The 20,082-nt window shown below is 40.9% G+C and overlaps 1 protein-coding gene across 11 annotated transcripts in view; it reads right to left on the reverse strand.

Annotated features, from left to right (window-relative positions):
- The window catches only part of GIGYF2 (GRB10 interacting GYF protein 2), a 79,744-nt gene that overhangs the window by 3,336 nt on the left and 56,326 nt on the right, over positions 1-20,082 (reverse strand). For 4 of the 11 annotated variants that reach the window (XM_026080106.1, XM_026080107.1, XM_026080110.1 and 1 more), the window contains 19 exons: positions 19,897-20,059; positions 19,611-19,811; positions 18,916-19,106; positions 18,076-18,235; positions 15,994-16,160; positions 15,470-15,558; positions 14,342-14,449; positions 13,679-13,776; positions 13,140-13,240; positions 12,170-12,331; positions 10,263-10,364; positions 7,057-7,215; positions 5,554-5,790; positions 4,549-4,671; positions 3,702-3,905; positions 3,369-3,574; positions 2,919-3,073; positions 1,465-1,634; positions 987-1,134 (listed from right to left, as the gene is read on the reverse strand). In XM_026080106.1, coding sequence (XP_025935891.1) covers positions 987-1,134; positions 1,465-1,634; positions 2,919-3,073; positions 3,369-3,574; positions 3,702-3,905; positions 4,549-4,671; positions 5,554-5,790; positions 7,057-7,215; positions 10,263-10,364; positions 12,170-12,331; positions 13,140-13,240; positions 13,679-13,776; positions 14,342-14,449; positions 15,470-15,558; positions 15,994-16,160; positions 18,076-18,235; positions 18,916-19,106; positions 19,611-19,811; positions 19,897-20,059 — 2,944 coding nt within the window. The remainder of the gene's footprint in view (positions 1-986; positions 1,135-1,464; positions 1,635-2,918; positions 3,074-3,368; positions 3,575-3,701; positions 3,906-4,548; positions 4,672-5,553; positions 5,791-7,056; positions 7,216-10,262; positions 10,365-12,169; positions 12,332-13,139; positions 13,241-13,678; positions 13,777-14,341; positions 14,450-15,469; positions 15,559-15,993; positions 16,161-18,075; positions 18,236-18,915; positions 19,107-19,610; positions 19,812-19,896; positions 20,060-20,082) is intronic. The other 7 variants (XM_026080111.1, XM_026080104.1, XM_026080109.1 and 4 more) reach the window with 5 other exon arrangements.

Raw genomic sequence — 20,082 nt, forward strand, 5'->3', positions numbered from 1 at the left:
GTATATATATCTATTAAAAAAGCAGAAGATCACTGCAGATAGAAAGCTTTTTACGGGCAAAATGTGAGATGTCTTATTATGCAAGAAGCCTTACTATGCAAGAAGCTTTCATGTTACCAACCACCTTAACTTATATTTTCTTATGATTGAGAGCAAGTAAACACCATTACACCACATAAATGCCAAACATATCTGGGAATATCATTGTTCCAACAGCACCCTTAAAGATCCAGGGTATCTGAAGGTATAGTCATATGTCCATGATAGACAGGTTCCTCCGTATCAGAGGACAAAAATTCCCAATATATGAAAACTTGGTCTTTAAAGTCTTCTGGAAAGTTGCTTTTCATCTCTTATAACAAGCAAGTAATGTTAATGAATATAGGCATGTTTTAAAAAAGCAAATAAATACAATCAACTTAACTCTTTCCCCCTACTATACATGACCTTTTCCCCCTGGAAACTTCTAAGATCATTCTGAGCTTCTTCCTCAAAACTACAGCCTGCCAAATAGTCTGAAGAATTAGAGACTCTACTATTTTCCCCATTTTTCCCTCCCTCACTGAGGGAGAAGGACATATTGGAAGTCTGCCTTCTTGTTGATATCAAGACCCAATAACTAGAATTAAAATTTTCTCTAGAAGACCCTTGTTCTTACTTTGCTGCCTGCACTTGGGCAAACAAATTACAAGGGACTCCTGTAATCAGGAAGTGGAATCACCGATTTACATCAGTGTATTCTACATGATACCATACTCTGGCCCAAATGCCCCCAGCAGCAACAGGAGCATTAGACAAAGATTTTTTCCATGAATCTGATGCATTATTAAAAGAATTCTTATACTGAAATACAGACTCTAAAGAAGGTTCAACTTTCACCTTTTTTGTTTGAATTCAATGGTCACAGTTAGACGAACAAGATTTCTACATTCCACAAGGCTTTTCCCCCCAAAAAACGTTAATTTTGAAAAAGAATTAAAACTGACCTAGCAAGCTGGGATCTGCACGAACCATCTTCTGTTTCTTCTTTTTCTTCCCACTCTGCACAGCCTCAAAATTGGATTGCTGGTTGTTGCTCTGATTGGTCTGAAAGACCGAATGTAGCGAACTGTGGTTCATCCCCCATACTGAATCCTAGAAAGAAAACAAATACAAGATTACAAAATGGAAGTAAGTTTGGTTTATTTATACTGAAAACATTCAGAGACCCCAAATCACTTTCTATATCACATCTCCCTAAAGCATCCTGGCCAGCACAAGTCACTATTTGATCTGCAGCTGGCCTCAACTGTTATTTAGTTACAAATACTGCAGAATCATGCATCCAATATCTGAAATTTGTGTTTTTCTCTGCATTTCACATCACCTCTAAAGTCTTGCTTACCCTCCTATCAAACTAGCAGACTCTTTAGACTCATAGATAGTATTTATTTACTTCTACAGACTGTAGCAAGTAAGATTTACCTGTTGCTGCTGCTGTTGCCGCTGCTGACTGGCTTTCTGTTTGGCACGGCGCTCAAGAAACTGCTTGGCAAACTCCTTGGCCTCAGGAGTATCTCCAAGATAGGCTCTGATGTAATCATGGACCTCATAGGGAGACTCCACTTCCTTTAGGAAGGAAACAAACGTGGGAACTGCAAGAAGAAGACGGCCATGAGAGAATGTGTGCAGATGTGTGATACACATACATGCAAAAACCCACAAACTTTGCATTTCTGTTTCAAATACTTGCCAACCTAGTAGCCACAGCAAATGCTTGCCCTTTTAAGCTCCCTACAGCAAAGCCCTAAAATGTAACATTTCATTTACTCTATAGGCAAAGCAAGAATAAGAAAACCAGCTAATGTGATGAGAAGGAAGATTAAACTGACAATCCTAAGGGTACATTAGCCCATTAGCTTTAGACACTGCCAGTTCGGAAGCTAATTCAAAGTTAATGCCAGGCCCAAATGGAAAATACTCTCCTTAGTGCTGTCATCAATACATTTTCTTTTTTGGCTGAAGCACACCAGGGCACAGTCCACAGTGGTGGACCTGACCCGCAAGCAACTGAAGCTCAACAGGGAGCACACCTGCAAGCCTCCTTTACCACCTGCCGTCTTCAGAACACCTTCCGTGCACTGGATTATTTAACATGGAGAAGGGCAAAGCAAATCACAAGCCAGGAAGACACTGTGGCAACAGCTTGTCACCTGTGACACAATGTACCCCTGAAAGCATGGAAGCTCCCTGCAGACGTATGACACCCGGCAGCACTACAGAGCCACAGCCCCTCTTCAGAGGCTGGATGCAGCTAGTTAGTATATCACAGATCAGGCCGACAAGGTACTTCAAGCATACATGGGCTACAGAGGAGGAGAGAAGCTACAGCACAGGAACTGAGAGGTGCAGTCMCAGCTCTTGGGGCAGCTTTGTTTCTGCAGCCAGGCTCGAGAGCCCTGCAGAACCACAACTTTGCAGCATGTGGATGCTGGAGCACAGGGATCTGCACAGTTTCCAAGCAACCAGTTTCACCAAACAAACAAAAAACCCACCCCACAACACACACAYCCCACCAGCTTTACAGAGGGACATAGGATAATTTTGCCTGCACTTAAAAATCAACTGGATGCTCATTCATCTGCCCAATACTGCTTCCACCAACAAGAAAAGTTATCAGCTGGGCTCTAGGTGACGAATTTTAAAACTGGTTCCAATTCCAACTGATTTTCAGTATTTAACATATTGAAAACCATGGAGAAGATGATACAGTAGTTCTTAGAAGCACCATTTAGGAATTATGCCATTTTGCTGACTGCATTAAAAAGTTACTTTAATGTCATTACTTTTCCTCAGAACTATCTGCTCTGCAGACCAACGTGATACTGTTTGTCACGCAGCATCACAGTGAAGCATTTACATTCCTGACCACCTCTTACCATCTAAGTTATTGGCTGTGTTGAGTGCATGAAGCATCTGTTCACACCACTGAGTGAATCCATCCTGGGCTTTATTAACCCCCTGGAACAATTTCAACAGCTTCTCCTCTTCTTCCACCTTCTTGTTTTGTCTACTTGTAATACCTACGGATTTACTGAGATAAAGAAAAAACAGACAATACTACAGTTACAGACCATTAGACTTACCAACAGTACAGTATACAGTACAGCACTACAACACTCGCTAGTTTACAAGAGGCAAGCACTGTTTAAGAACCAACTCATTTTCCAAGGAGATTTGTGACTGACCACCTATTAGCTATTTTTGTTGTCAAGACAGATCCTGAGTGACACACAAAAAAGGAAAATACACGAAGATGCTATAATTGCTTAGTGATCATCTCGGGACCGGTAGCCTTTCTTTGCAAAAGCTCCTTCCCCAGTTCCTACCTGAGGCTGGCATTGCTTTTGTTTTTATTGGTCGAGTTACGAGGTCCCACTTCCTTCACTGCATCATCCCAGAAACCCATGTTTGAGTTTTTGGTATCAGCATTACTCCAGATGCTACTGACTAGGTCAGATGCCCACTGGTTGCTGGGATTAGTGTTTAGGGAGCCCCACACTGAATTCCCAATGCTGGTGTGCAGGTTAGAGTGCTGTTGAAACATAACAAAGAGATCCTGGTTATTAGCACCAGACCTGGCAAAACAGTAATGAACAGACATGGAGAACTGTCATGTACTGTTTCCCTCCATATATTGATCAGACAAACACTGCTCATACCGTAGTATTTCTGACTCTGTTCGGCTGCTGGTGCTGCTGTTGCTGCTGTTTCTGCATCTGCCTTGCCTCTTCCTGCTGTATCTCCAGCAGGGACTTGGTAGTGCCTGTCGGTTTGGTGACATTACCCCAGCCTGACAGTTTTTGCTGCTGTTGCTGCTGCTGCTGCTGGAGGGCTTTCATTAGCTCACGCTGCTGACGCCTTTGCTGTTGCATGCAAGAAAAACCCTTGGTCATACTTCCAGGAGATCATTACTATTCAAATTCCAGCAGGGAAATTGATTTTAAACAGATTTCAGGTTCTTCTCTAGAGTTTGGCTGACCTAACATTATTTTAGTGCTGTTACAGATCCTCCAAAAAGGGAGACGCTAAGTGTGACTACTGAAGGCAAACTGTTTATTAGCTTAAGACAGAGAATAGTTTGCTTAATTGTTATGACTGTTGCTAGCCAGGCATTTGGGATCTTGGGGGAATACCTCCTCCTACCACATATTTTTTCTTTTAAATGCCCTGGTTTCGTGCACATCTACAATGCAAATTACAGCACAGGTGTGAAACCCACCTTATATTGTTTCTTGAATGTATTACACTCCTAGGATTAAAAGAAAAGATCACCACCTGCCCTCCTTTCAGAATATTTATATTAAGAGGCTATAAAAACCTTCAAACAAATACCTATTGAATCTATGACTGAAGGATAGGATTAACTTTTACCTGTGTTATGTTATTTCAGAAAAACCATTCTTCATCCTCATCATTCTCATTCCTACCAATCACTTAATCAACAGTTAAACAGGCATTAAGTCCACTCTAATTAACAAGTTACACTCCCTCAGCATCAGAATTTACCTCTTCTCGAAGCTGCCGTTCTCGTTCTTCTTCTAACTTCTGGATTTCTGCCAATGACAGTGTTGTCTGGGATTGACATGCTCCTGAATTTGATTGCTGACCCCATGTTGAAGATGAAGGGAGCTGGGCCAAAAAAACCATCAATATGAATTACAAAAATCTTTTAGAGAATACTGCTAAAAAGTATAAACATGAAAACTTAGTATAAGCCCACAGGGCACAGGAAAAGAGGGATAAAAGATCACCTTCAAACTTTGATAAAATATTGAAAAATATAAAATAGTATAAAGCTATTAAAATGTACACTAAAACTATAAACTGTATGTTTCTTTAAATTGCCATCTGATGCATCAGTGTCAAAGCAGCAGCATATCAAGAATAAGGTAACACATCCCTGGTCTGAAAAACAGCAATCAATTTTTGATTCCAAAGACTTATGTTATTGTGTTTGCATGCTTTCTGTGCCATAAATACAAGGCAACTGTATAATGTTTTTTTGAAGAAATGACTCAAATGCAGCATGGCATTTATCTGATACAGACACACATCTCAGTTGCCTTCTCCTGGAGAAAACCAGAATCCAAAGCTACATTTATTCTAGTAAATCTACAGGATGGGGAACTGCAAAAGCCTTTTTAGCAGATGTGTTACTCAAACAGCAGACTGACAAGACAGAGATGGCACCTCTACATTCAGCAAACTAAGCCTTTCAGATCTATAGCAATGGATAAGCTGATACTTAGCAGTGGCCCTCACTCGTCATAGTAAAGTCTATATTAACCTGTGAAACCCTTTTCAGTAAGCTTCTCTTGACTGAACCTGCTCCTTCTCTTTGTTTTGCAATTTTTTCTTCCTCCTGTTTCTCCCATCACTCTGATAAAGACAATTTACTCTCTGCCCTCCCCAGATACTTCATCTCTCCCTGCTCTGTTCAACCCTGAATCCTGCAGTTGTTTTACTTAATATATTGAATTGAAGGAGGTGGTTAAACTGTAGACGTGTTACCTTCATTTGTGCAAGTTGCTGCTGTTGCTGCTGTTGTTGCAGCCGTCGTAAAGCCTCCTGCTGCTGCTGCCTCTGTCTCATTATCTCTTTCTGGCGCTGGAGTTCCAGCTCCTTGCGCTTTCGCTCTTCTTCTTCGAGCCGCTGCCTGGCTGCCTCTTCTTCCATGCGTAGCCGACTTTCCTCAAGTCGCCGTTGAGCTTCCTCCTCTTCACGTGCCCACTTGGCAGCCTCCTCTTCCTTCCCAGGACACAAAGGAGAGTAAAGTCTAAGTTGACTTAGAAAATTCAAATTCTTCAATTCTGCTCTTTAGAGATCCTGACAGAACAGAGTGGGGCCTTTTTATCTGCGGCCTGGACTGTGTCGTTCATTTATCTTTATAATTCTCAGGGTAAAAGCCCCCAAAAGCTAGTCTAGATTCCCTAAAAATACAAGTTTCACATCGCTCCACCAAAGGACCGGAAAGAAAGCGGCATCTCCTTAGTTCAGGCTGGCCAATTTGATACCACCTTCCTTCTGGAAATTGTCCACCTTTCAGTSTGAGCTTCTTCTATATGCTTACCTTACAGTCAAGCACTGCTGTACTTTTAATGGAACAAAGCTTAGACAGGAATAAAGGGACAAAAGGCTTAGACTGAATTTGACTTGGGCTGGGGGGAACTCAACTGACAAAAAGCAAGGCTTACTGCTGAACACTAGAGCTGCAAAGGGAAAGATGCTCCTGCTAACAAGGAGATGACTGTGTGGTGGGACTGAAATGGTAATGAACGTCTTGCTAGGGAGGCTGCTGAAAAAATGAGTTCTTAATTAAATAATAACTGGCAATTCTGAAATGAACCTGGAAATTARTGTGAAGCTAATCGTGTTTTAAGGTTAGTTTGATTTAGGAGACCGTGACAGGATCAGTTAGGGAGCTGGAAGCTCAAGTTCTCCAGTGTGGACTCCAAGGCTGACCCCAAGGGAAAACTGTTAATAGTAAGGCAAGAAAAGGTGGAGGGGAAGAGTGGTGGGGGGGAAAGGAAAAAAAAGCAAAAAAAAGCTGTAACTTTTGGAAGCGGGTATAGTCTTGGCAGAGTACAGAAAGACTGGCAAAACAGATCACCTCAGAGGAAAGTTAATGATAACACAGTTCTATGGTAAAGACTGGGAGAATGACAACTTGCAACATAAATTGTTATTCTGGTTCAGTATTGCAGGTATTTTGCCTTTCTTACATAGGAAGGATTAAAAATATGCTGCAAAGCCATTCTTAAGGTTCATATATATGAAGAAAATCCACACATTCTACAAACATCTCTTTTCCAAAGGCAAGATCAGATTCTGATTATTTTGTTTCAATCAGGGTACAGGTAAACAACCTATTTTATATTCACTTGATACTGGCTATGAGCTTTGCATTCCTCCATATACTGATGTTCTCTCAGACACATATGCAAGCTTCAAAGCTCATTCAGTTCTGGCTGCACCCATAATTAAACATAATAGATCCCTTTTGCCAGTTTTCACCTGTTTACGAAGTAATTCCTCTCGCTGCCGCCTTTCCTCCTCTTCTCTTCTCCTCTCTTCCAACCTTCTAAGTGCTTCTTCCTGCTGTTGCCGCTCCTCTTCCTCCCGCTGCCGTCTTAGTGCAATTTCCTGCTCTCTTTGCCTCCTCAGGGCTTCCTCCTGAAGTTGGGAACAAAATGTCAATCTATAAACTCATTTATGAACTGGATAAGAACACAATACAACATAGTCTGGCCATGTGAATGCCTCAGTGAAAGCTTCTCCGCTCCAAGCTAAGCGCCAACCAAAGTATTAAACACCAAAGACCCACATGTTAAGAAGCTTTCTGATGCAATGTGCGTTTCATACGTAAGTGAATTCTTTTAATGAGAAGAGAAATATGAAATCATTGCCTATCTTTGCTTTTATACAAAAAACAAGGGTGTGGAGAAGGAAAACAAAGGGTGAGATTCCTCTTTCCAGTATATAGTAACTGCATTTGAACATATACATTTTGATGTACAGATGCCTCCACAATCCCTTTTCCAGGTATCAACTAAAGGTGGAAATTTTTCCTACGCCAGGAGTTTCTATACACTGACTACTCAAAGTGCCCTACAAAACTCAAACCACATCTCCAGATGCCAGAAACAAGCTGAAGCAGCCCAGTGTACTCAGGGACACGTTACCTTGGGAAGTCCCAGAGAGATGGGGAACCCAGTGAAAGGGCTTTGATGGGGCTTTCCCTGAATTATTTAAATAACTAGGGCAGTGAAAAGTCTCAAGGGCTTTGATTTTTTGCTATCCCCAGATTAAACATCTTCCAATAAATTACATTTTGTTTTCCAAGTAGGAAAATTATTTACTTTGCCTCTCTCTCTGAATGAATCTGCCTTCCCAACACAGGAAAACATTAGCACCCTTTCCTACTGCTCTGAAGATTAAGGCAAATTTTTCCATTCTGCTACTTGTTCGTTGGAGGATTAGGGCACAATCAGCCTTCTGGCCTCCTCCATGTTGTCAAACAGGAGCAGCATCTGTGCATTTTTTCCACCTGCTTCTGACTTCCCCTTGCATAAAATAGCCATGCTTATTGCAGCCTTTTCCGATTTCTGAAATTCAGCAACTGTATTGAGGCCACTCTGCTTTTCATCCCTTCTTTCCATTTTGACTTATCCCTCTGGCTCAGCTCAGACTTTTTACCTTTTGGACAAGGACATTTTTAAAGCATTCATAAGTGTATTTTCCTTTAGACAGTCAGAACCGTGCAATTTTACTCCTACGTTTTCCACGACCAATACRTTATCCACAGGAATAAGGGAGGCTCATTGTGCAGCATGGGGATATAAATTTTGAACTCTGTTAAAACAAGGAAGTTAATTCTAAAATCCAAGACCCTTATACTGATCTGATACCAGACCTTCATGTATACACAGCATAGATAAACTGCAATACAGTTCACTGAGCGACTGGACCAGGTTTCTCTCTGACAATGGCTAACTTCGGATGTCTACAATATAACTGTCCAGTTGAGAGAGAGAACATTCTTCATCACCAGTCCTGTGGGATTGAAGAGCTGCAGGCTGCAAGCCAAAAAATAATTCATACCCATGTGTATCACTCGAGTGGTTTGATGCTAAAGGACAAAAAGATTTTTCTGGCTCTCTTCCCCTATGAAATGTGATTATTAAGGTCTTCTTCCACTAGCTGGACTTAAAACAGTAGACTGTTAAGGCTTTGATTTCTCATATTCAGAAAAGCCCAGCACTCAATGACTGGACTGTTTCTGTAACCTGGGCCTGTAACTGGATGAAGTGGACACATGCAGTCAAGTCACAATAATCAAGTGTCCCCAGTGCCAGTGCTGAAAAGTGTCTCCTTGATGTTTCTTCTACTGAGAAGTCTACCGAGAGGGTCGGGGGTGCGCGAGCCTGCATTTTGCTCGACCAGGGACTACACACATACCCAGGATCTCCGCTGGCAATGCCCAGCCATAAGGCAGGCCGGGGGGACATTCGGCACTCAGCACTGACAGGACATGAGCTACCTGAGGGAGAAGATCAAAAAAGCCCCCAAGTCCTCCTATGTGACAGCAGTTCATTGCCATCTTTGCCCTACTTTCCCTTTTGGAAATGGGACTGTAAGTGCCATTAATAAAGATGTGGAGATCTCCTCCTTCCTCAGGCCTGCCAGAAGAGAGACTGCTGAAGGCCAGGAACATGAAAGGGGGTGGGAGGAAGACTCTTCTTTCCCCTAGAGAACTAAAGATGAACACAGTCTGATTTGTAACAAAACAGGGGAGGAAAAAAAAAAAAAAACTCGCAACATTATGGAAAGCTGGGAACCATGTGGTTCCCGTAACTGTTTTTCTCCTGCTCTTCTTCATAGCTATAGAAGTAGTTCTCTCAATATTAATTTCTTCGTCTTTTCATTGTTCAGTGGTTTTGTTTGAGGATGTGACCAAAAACATCCCCAGCTCTCCTGCTTTCTTTGGGGAAAATGGACAGGCCCGTTCCTTCGGCTCTTACTGCTCCCGTATTCATGACTGCTGACTCCATGAGAACCTAGTGTTCTTTAGCATCAACTGCCTATTTTTAATCTAATAATTGTTTTTCAAATACACACATCTTGCTGTATACACAACTTATTTCAGATCTGTTGAAATATCAATAATATCACACAAGATGAAGTAGCATTTCCCATTTCGGATTAACACCTTACTTCAGTAGGCTCTGGATTCTTAAATAAAATATTCTAGATTTTTTTTGCAGTTGGTAACAGCTGCAATTCTGCTTCCCTATGTTATTAAGACCTACAAATTTTCCAGTTTCTTGGATTTCACCTTTGGGTCAGATGCTTTAAAGGGAGCATGAAAGATAAAATTGAGGAAAAACAATTATTAGCTACACATTAAACCTCAAATTTTGTTCCTGAAAGTAATCAGTCATTATAAAACAGAAAATATCATCACACCAGAAGCAGGGGGAAGGGAGGGGGGGGAACAAAACAAAACAAAAATCAAAAACCCACAAATACATCCAGGAGCTACACAAACTGGATATTATTGCTTGCAATGCTACAGTGCAGATAATTGATGGAAACTATGAACAGAACTGGATTCAACATCATTTGGTATGAAATTTCATCCTACATGATTTAATCGATATATTAGTTATTGTTTAAGTTATCAGTTATTTTAAAAAGTCACCAACAGTGTATTTACTAACCTTATATACTAGTCTTTTATGCAGTATTACATCAAAAGCCTTCCTGAAGTCCAGGCAGATTAAGTCTACTGCTTCACCCCTCTCAGCTCTCACTGTCATCTCCTCAAAAGAAGTTAATCAAATTTGTTAAGCATCATCTCCTCTGTATAAATCTGTGCTAATAAATCAGTTCATCACTGACTCTACAATGCCTTCCATTACAGAGGTCAGATTCAAATATTAGACCAGTTTCCCTTCTTTTTATGAATAATTAAATATTAAGCCCTTCTCTGGAAAGAGAAACTAAACTTTGCTACTTTAAAAACTCTGCTGCTCAGAATTAAGCATTGTGGCAATTATTCCATTGGTAACGAATTAAGACATTTGCTGTTACTGCCTTCCAACCCCATTCTCCTTCCTCCGTGTAAACAAATATTTCCCATGACATCTCAGAGAGGGAGAGAATGAGACTGTTTTGTGTACAAAGCCAAAGTGGACAAAAACTTCAGGATTTAACAGATGTTTTGAACAAGTTATACACGACAGCAAAACCATTAGTCTGAAAAGAAACTTAATTCAAGGTCTATTTGAAGCCAGAATGGATGAAACTCATTGAGTTACCAAGTGGACAGCTGAAAAGTTATTTACTACTAAAACAGATCTAAAGCAATTTAATTCATTTAAACTTCTGAGTATATTATTGCTTGAGTGCTATAATAAAGCCTGAACTTAGAGGATACTTTTCTGCTATATACCATAATGGCTTACTTTATATGAAGATGAAATATTAATGCAAGGAGCCATTTATTTATAGACTCGGTTCTTAACAATACCATGAAAGCTAACTACATATCACAGTACATTCTATTGAAATATATCTTCAGTGAGAAAGCCCAAACATTGAATGAATAATTAAGGTCCATGGCTAATAAAACCAAAGATCTCAGAGGCTTCCTCAGAAATGTCTGATTCTCAAACCAGAAAACATTCTTTACAACTACCTACCCAAGCACATAGCAAAAAGCAGTAAATAATAAAAATAATATTTTGTATTATACGAATGATAACTTTACAGGGCATTTATCAACAAACTTCTTAGTGAATAAGCTCACCAATGTGTTTGCCCTTACCCTTCATGGGCAGACYGGAGACCTCAACTTTCACCATCTTACCCTCCTATTATACTCAAGGAATTCATCATGTCTTCCATACAGATTTCAGAAATAAATGCCACAAACTTCAAGCTAATAATCTTTTCGCTTCATATGCTTGTAAAGATTATGAACTTACTACAAATCCTATATTCATCCTTCTACTGCAACACAGGTCCTGTCATTCATTTTAAGAACCATGCTTGTCCAGCACTTCCAAACTACATCCCTTCCCAAACAACAACCCCAAAATAAAAGGCTCATAGAGCCTATGACATAACCCTGGTAATCTTTTCTCAAGCAAAAATGCCTTACTAAGATTTTACATCAGTTTAATTCTTTTCAGTATAGCTGCCTACATTTTCTGTATGTGAAACACCTGCTCAATCTCCAGTCTACTCTGGAACATCCCCTTATCAAAACAGTAGATTGCATAAATGGTGAACAGAGATTTAACATACAATAATTGGGCAACTAACTAAAATCTAATATTACTACTAAGGAGTTGGGAGGTAATATTCCATATGGAATAAAACTCCTCAGCTCACCTATCAGAACCTGTCTTGAAGTGAATTAAAGCCCATTTCTCAAGATTGCAGTTTGGGCTCTCAAATTTAAAAAACAAGAACAGAAAGAAATAAATCATTTCATATACTCGCATGAAAAGTATTAGAACTGTCTTCATGCACACCTACCAGAGATTAATTAGACCCCACAGGATTCTTACAGTGAGTTTATAAAATGGCAGTAGAGATGAAGTGCACTGAGGAAACTCACTTGCTTCCTGCGGGCCAGTTCTTCCTCTTCCCGTCGTTTCCTCTCATCTTCCTGCTGCCTCCTAAGTAGCTCTTCTTGTTGCCTCCGAAGCTCCTCCTGCCTTTTCCTCTCTTCTTCCTCTCGTTTGGCCCTCATTTCCACTTCTCTCCTCTCTTGCTCTAGCTACAATTCATATAAAACTACACTCAGATGCAGGTAACATATTCCTACACCACTTCTTACGGCAGCTCCTGCTGAGATTATAGTAACATGACAGATGATGAAGCATCTAGAAGATGCTCGCTCTTAATTGCGGTTCTCCCTATGAGTTGGTTGCCTGCTGGGGTCACATTCCTGCAATACTGTCTAGAATAACTCCTGACAAGTTCTGTTCTATAACAAATATCAKTTCTCTAGTCAGTCTTTCTACATCAGCTTCTTAAAGTAACTTCTGACTTCAGGAGCTAGCAGAGTTGCTGTGCAGTCAGCATAAAATAATCAGGTCCTGGTAATGTACAGAATCGTACAGGTTCAAACTTAGAAAAAGAACTTGATACCAGAGTAGCCGTGAAACAACTCCAACAGTTAGGACTCTTACTACTCCCTAAACCAATTCTGGTGTAAAGAGACAAGAATTAAGAGAAGTATTGACAAACTGGCTCCTGCTCTGGGTTTGGCACGAGGACTCGTGATGATTGCATTTTAAAACAGAGGTGGCTAATGAAGAGTTTTTATAAGAAATGCAAAAATATTACTATTAGTTTAGAGGTCAATAGTACCTCCATAGCAATGGTTTCTAAACAGCAGTCCACAAGGATTTCATAACTGGTTTCTATAACCATATTCTCTTGATGGAATTTTCAGTGAAGACCTAATCAAAATTGTACAGAGTGACCTGAAGTTTAAAGAGCTAATACTCTTCCACTGGCTCAAGAAACATATGCTGCAAAACAGTGATCCCAATTTCTTAGAATATGAAACAGTTTCTGACCTTTGCAGCCTTGGCCTTCTCGAGCTGCTGAAGTTGTTCTAGAGCTGGTCCCTGAGCTGCAGTATCAATGGGGAGATCCCAGACACTGCTTCCTTCCCAGACTAGACAGTAAAGAAAAACAAACATTGACAAGCAACAGTAAGCACACAAACAAAAACCAATTCAAAAGGGAAAATCTTGTGTATGCTGGCTGTTACTATATACTGTGAACTAAAGTTATGATAATACATAATTCTTAGTCAGTAGAGGGCCACCTTATCTTCCTGTAGAAGGCAGCTTACTCACTGGATCAAGGCTCCTTCCTACAAAATTCTACACAAGAACCAGCTATCCAAATTTCTCCCATCTGGGCAAATCACCGTTATAATGTAACACTCAATCCCTCTGGATCAAGGTTTCTGATGACCATGCAAAAAAATATTCTTCACAGCTCTCAAAGGAAACTTAGATTGTAGCACTAAGTAGCCTGAATCAGTTAAAAATACTGGTGAAGAAATAATTTCACCGAATATCAAAAAGTGATCATGTCTGGGTCTTACCTGTAGGTTGTGAGGCTGACTGAAGTTCCCARATTGAGCCAGTGTCCGGCACTGACACAGACCTTGTTACAGGTGGCATCATGTTCTGTTCAGATATTCTGTAATACCAACAGGAAGAGTCAACATGCCACTTCCAGGGAGAGGAGTGCTCTGAACACGCACTGAGATTCAGTAACTCGTAACATATTCCTCTCATTCCACACCTCTATTTAAGACAAAAATACGATGCAGACAATACTACTTGCTTGAGGAGTTCTTGCTTATCTCATTCCTGCTGTCAAGCCAAGAGTTAAGTCAGCCACTGCTACAGTTCTGTATTTGCAGCTCACAGGCTACCTTGAGCAATGAGTATTCAATACTGCTAGAACTCTGCCAGCAAAGGCATTCTGTTACCAGCACAACAGATTCGTCAAGAAGCTATGGTTTCAGCTATAAGATTTTCCTCCTCATTTTCATGCATATTCTCTGGAGGTAAAGGCTACACAAAAAGAAATCCTCAATGTCCCACAGCTGTTTCACTTCCATGCAATCTTAAAAAACTGTAATGCTCTAACATAATGAACTAACTTGAATGGGACAGACCACAGAGAAGATCACAAGTATCATTACATACAAGTCAGAGTACAAGATGAACGGTAATCAGTTCAAGTCTGGGCTACTCACCTTATCTTCAGGGCCTGGAACTGTTGCAAGAGAATAGCCAGCTGTTGCTGCTGCTGGGATGAGAGGGCTGCTTTTTGCTGCTGAGCCAGCACCTGTGCATACTGTTGTCTTCAAAAGAGAAGCAGAGAATCACTGGTATTTGTTCACTTTCTTATCTATATAATGCGCAGAAGTTCCGCATAGACTCACTCTCCATGACTAATGTCCACTGACCTATATAATGTACATGCTAATTGCTAGAGGAAACCACAGAATAGGATCTTGGAAAGAATCAAAATACAAGAATTCCAAAAATTGGCCCACATGGGCAAAGTGTCTTCTCTCCCTCAACGATATCAACTCATTATTGTTGTCCAATTTTTTCTCTAAGCTGTGCAACACCAATTCCCTTTTTTGATAAGTTACATACAGTTTGCTCATAAGTTGATCCAGCTTTGATATCTATCCACCTACACAAATCAATCTCTTCCCTCCTCTGTCAAGGCATCTCCTAGTACTACAGCAGACTCCTGCTTTACCAAATTGTAAGCTTATAATCAGTATTCAAAAAAATCATAATCACAGCACACGTTCTCAGTACTTCTCAAACAAGTAGTTTACCTGACTGCTTTCTTTCCTCTGATCTCCTACAAAACAAGTTGTTAGAAACTATCCAGAACTGAACTGTAGCTGACAACTCTGGCAAAAGCGGATGATAAACTGCTTTGTCCAGCAGTTACCAACCACTGACCTTCAAAAAGCTGAGCAAGCAGACCAAGATAAGTTTATGGCGCTCTCCATCTCCAATTCAAGAGATGTATATTCTTCCCCTGATTCCGAAACATCAGAACTGCATTACAAGGATACCTGGGACTCAGTTTGACCATAAAGGTTACCTCTATAGCAAATCTCAGAGATGATGCATGACACAGAATGACTGTGAAAAGTGTGCCTGAGACAGCCATTCTCTGTCCTAATCCTGTCTGCTATGGGGGCCTCTGGCAGCTGTGGAAGCAGGCTATTGCCGTTGGAGGTGCAGCACTCCCAGCCCCATTGCCCAAGGAACAACAACAAGCAGCTGAACCCGGATGATTAAAAATGCGGAGCAGAACACAGCCACTGGAAGGTCTCTGGGACTGGCAGCCTTACTGTATCAAAAGATGCTGATACTGGAGGTGCTGCATTTGGATCAGGGCCAGCTCTTGCTGTCTAGTCAGCCGCTCTTGGTCCAGCTCGCCCTATGTTCAGGGGAAAAAAAAAAAATTTTACTTTAATAGCATTTACAATATACTACTGTTGGTATGTATATGCCTAGCAAGCCACGTAAAAATTACTTTCTGCACTGAAAAGGTGAAGAAAATAGAAAAATACCTAGACAACCTTCAACATTTGCAAGCAAAGCTGAGTACACAAAGATGTAATTGAAATACACAGGATTTGTACATATAAGACAACAGGACCAAATCTTATGTTCACAGATGTGGCAAAATAAACACATTCTTAAATTAGAACAGTGTCTTTTCTCCTCTTAGAATTTTATATATAGTTTACCACAGGGCTCAACTTTGGTGCTTGGAGCACCTACATTTTCAAGAAACAGCATTTGATGTGTAAATAATTCATTTTCCATATTTTAAAGGACTATTTGAGTAGCGAAACAGCCACATAATTACCAGATGTGGAAGCGGTGCTGGACCTGGAGTGAAGGGAACCCTGCCCCACATTTTCATGATGTCTCCAAGAGGTTGGAAAGTCTCATCACACGCTCTCTTAACCAACAGTGACATAGTGAAATACCCAGCCTGGAACCACTCCGCCATCTCCTGATTACTGAAAGGACCTGAAACATCAACCAATACACATGGGGGGAAGGGGAAGGGAGGCCAAGATGAGCATACTGGAAATGAAGAGCATGGTTCTTGTTAAAGAAACACAGTACCTAGCATCAGTGGTTTCTGCCCTTCTCATCCACTTGTGCAAACAGAAAAACTTTTCACATTCAAGGCTGGAGTGCCAACACACAAGTCTGGACCATTATGGTGTCTACGGCATTCCTTCATATGGTCTTTACTGAGAAGTACATGACTGCTTACACTTTGCATTGGATGGAGATGAGTCAGCTCTGGGATGAAAGCTGAGGAGCCATCGTGGTGTGGAGTTCAATCCAGCTAATATACATCCTGCCTTCCTCAGAGCTCAGCAGGATCCACCAGCTAACAGGGCTAAAAGCGTGACTGCTACCTCCCCACACCAACTGCACAGATAGTTAAACAGTCTCAGGCAGTTTCAATATTAGCAGTTTTGAAGGCGAGAAAGAGTCTTGCCTTCAAAACAGAAGAAGTCATATATTACAGAAATTTTGCTTCTGAAATTTAGGAAATGAGCAGAGTCCCCTCTGGCTGCAAGATTATATTTTTGAAGATAATTAGGAGAGGCAGTTTTTCCTTGCTCCTCCCCAGAAATACACTTCTCCCCTCCCCCAAGAAACATTTCAGTCACTTCCTTCAAAGGTGACAGTCTCCCATACTAATTCTACATACCCAACTGGAGACAAAGTCAGGATAGAAAAAAGAAAAAGGTTGTTTTACAGTGTAGGAACCAGATAAATATGAGTTTTGCAAAAATACTATCTTCAGAAAAGCAAGAACGTTAAGTAATTCTTGCCTTCTCCATAAGGAGCATCTTTAGAAGATACTTCCTCCAAGAGGACATGAACCCACAAGCGGTAGTCCAAGAGAAAATTATGTGGAAGCCTTCACTTCTGGGGGGTGACATTCAAGGAACTACTTGCTCAAATGAAAAACTGGTAGACCATCACTGAGTAAAAAGCATCCAGTAGTGACTAATGTATGGTTTGAAGCATGCTGAGCAAATGCAAACTCTATGTTGAACATACTTCAGGGTTTTCTTTTCACCCCTTAAAGTTTAAGGATGTGTAATACCTGCAGGCAAGAGACCAGCACAGATCCCACGAATAACACCCCCACAAATCCTGTCTAGAGTTTACAGCTTAGGAAGTCACCCACACTAAACAATGTTAACCTTTACTACATAGTGAAACAGAGCAAGTAAGGAGCTTGCTCCTTAATTGTGTTTTTGGGAGGGAGCTCAGCAGCTGCTAAAACAGAGACCTCCCAAARAAAAGTCTTTTCTGAACACAAACATGCAAGCATCTATGGGAAAGATCTGTTCCAAATTTCTGTGCAAAAATCTGAAATTACTTAAGCAAAAATGGCAAACACAAAACAGTTGGCATTATATGAACCCATAATACACTGGTTGCAAGCACAGTTGAGAATGTGTGAGCACTGGGCTTGTGAAAACTTGTTTTCTCTTTGCTCTAGAAAAGATAAATTCTCTCCTGGGTACTCCATGTCTGGGACGAGACTGGAAAAGTGTTTTCACTGTTTCTCATTGATTCTTTCAACAAGTTACTTTGTCACACTTTTGTTTCTCTTATTATTTGGAAATCTGAGCAATTACTGACATGAAACCTAGCTGTAGTCTAACCTCAATTCAGAGAGACATGCAGCGATGGCAAACTCTAGGCACGATAAGGTAGAACTCTGGATGTGGAGCCTGCTGATGGGAGCAGTGATGGACAGAAGAATATATTTTCAAAATCTAATTCTGGAGTGGCAGATTTCCTGTGCTGCTTTTGTAAAAGCAAGCTTCCATATCTGTTGGTGGTAAGTTTGTGATGACTTTAACAGTTCTGCGAAACAAAAGAGGAAGTGTAAAGGGCACAGACCTACCCTGAATTTCTCCTTGTGGATCTTTGTAGTACCACTTCTGCATTGCTTCATGGAACAATGGCATAGAGGAACCCTTTGCTCTGTGCTCTTGAATTTTTGCTGCCAGCCTTTCATCATCAAGGGCACTGTCCTGCAGATATGCCACCATTTTCTCTGCTTGCTGCAGGAGACATAAAAAAGAGCAAAAAAATACAAGAGTTAGTTGTGTGCTTACAAATTCCAAAATGAGTGTGCCAAGTGTAACAGGCTTGAACTATCCAGTGATACCAGAGCATACCAGAAATTACAGGCAACTTGAGGACTGGTGCATTTGCAGGAGAAAACCTGAGCTCAATCTACCATCTTGTCAGAACCATGGTTTACATGCTTTTCAAGTAAAGCTTTAAAACAACTTGCCTAGGTGGCCCCACACAGTATCATCAGGGTGAGGAATAAAACAGGTATGGAAATACTAGCACAAAAAGAGTTCTATACCCAGCAGTCGCTAAACTTTCATGAACACAGTTTGCACTTTGTTTATGTGCACATAYTTTTTGCATCAGGCCCACACTTTCTTTATGGTTTCTCTGGGAAAACTGTAAGACTACTTGACAGTGCTTGACCACAAGCACTAGAATCTGCAGCTCTAACACGGGGCACAGTACCTTTATTCAGATAAATACTACATACGCTTTAATTCTTCCCCCCATTATTTTCATGGAGAATAAAAGTAGCCTCAGGATACTTTGTGGATTTTAAACTCTAAGCTACATTTTTGCTTTTATAAGCTCTAAGCATCTTGCATTCCACATTCCTCCAGTCTCAAAATTGTTTATAGCAAAGGAATTTGAAAAATTTTACCTGCTCTAGGTGTTTGAGGCCCTCTTCATCATCTGGATCAGTGGGAATATTGCCCATGCCTGGAGCAGCTGTAACAGGTGTCTGAACTGGCCGTACAGCAGGATTTGAATTGGAAACAGGAGGAGAAAGATGAGCAGGAGAAGCTGTGTCTGGAGAAATCTGTGGCAAAGGCTGAGCAACAGAAGCCAAATCTAAAGAAAAAGCTAAAATTAGTCCATTATCTTTAACACATGATGTTTGCAAAGATCCTTCTAGGAAACAACATCCAGCAACTCAAAACTAGCAACAAAGCAAAACTTTTCAGATCTAAGTATGACTGTGCATTTGTACTGTTTATAGCACAGACACCCAGCTTAACTTCAAGGAACAAGCAGTTTAGTCCTAACAGTGCAAAGCTCTGCACAGACTAGCATATCCTGTTCCTTGCCACATACATTTGCCCAGACTAATCTGCACTGCCACAGTGAGGCACATCTGCAACTAGCTCATGTTTCTCTAGATTATGCTGCAAAGGGAAGTACAGGCACATCCCAAGCATGCAAGGTGGCATTTCCAATAAATCTTATTTGTATTTACAGAGCAATTGGTGAACTCAGTTTTCATCACCATAATTCAGTCCTCACATTTTAAAAGAGACCAAGTCTAATCACAATGAATTAGGGAAACTTATTAAATTTATCCATCAGGCATATTACCTTCCCCTCTGTTGGACATTTTGGCTGGTGGTGTATTCTCTGTTCGATTCTCTTTATCTTCTGTTTTTTCTATTCTTTCTGGGACAGACTCTTCTTTCCTTTCAAAAAGGCTAGTCTGCAGCGGGTCTTGAGGCTGGGATTTTGGTGGGGTATCCGACCTGGCAGCCGGTGAAGATGTTCGGACTGCTTCTTCCACTGCTTCTGCAATATTGAATGGTTCTACTTAACTGAATTTTAAAAAATCCATTCTGCAGCATACAACAGATGCATTAGAAGTCCCCCTTACCTGCCACTACTCTCTCTGTTTTCTCCCCCTCTTTCTTGGTYGTCTTTTCATGATCTTTGGCTTCTTCATTGTGGCTCCCTTCAGAGTCAGATCGTTCTTCCCCTTCCTCCACAGGCCGGAAGTCCATTTCCTGCTCCTCAGGGATCGGCTCTTTCTGTACCTTCTGCAAAGTCAACGTAATCATTC

The sequence above is a fragment of the Apteryx rowi genome, unplaced genomic scaffold, assembly GCF_003343035.1.
Source record: "Apteryx rowi isolate R43461 unplaced genomic scaffold, aptRow1 scaffold_51, whole genome shotgun sequence".
Taxonomy (NCBI): Eukaryota; Metazoa; Chordata; class Aves; order Apterygiformes; family Apterygidae; genus Apteryx; species Apteryx rowi.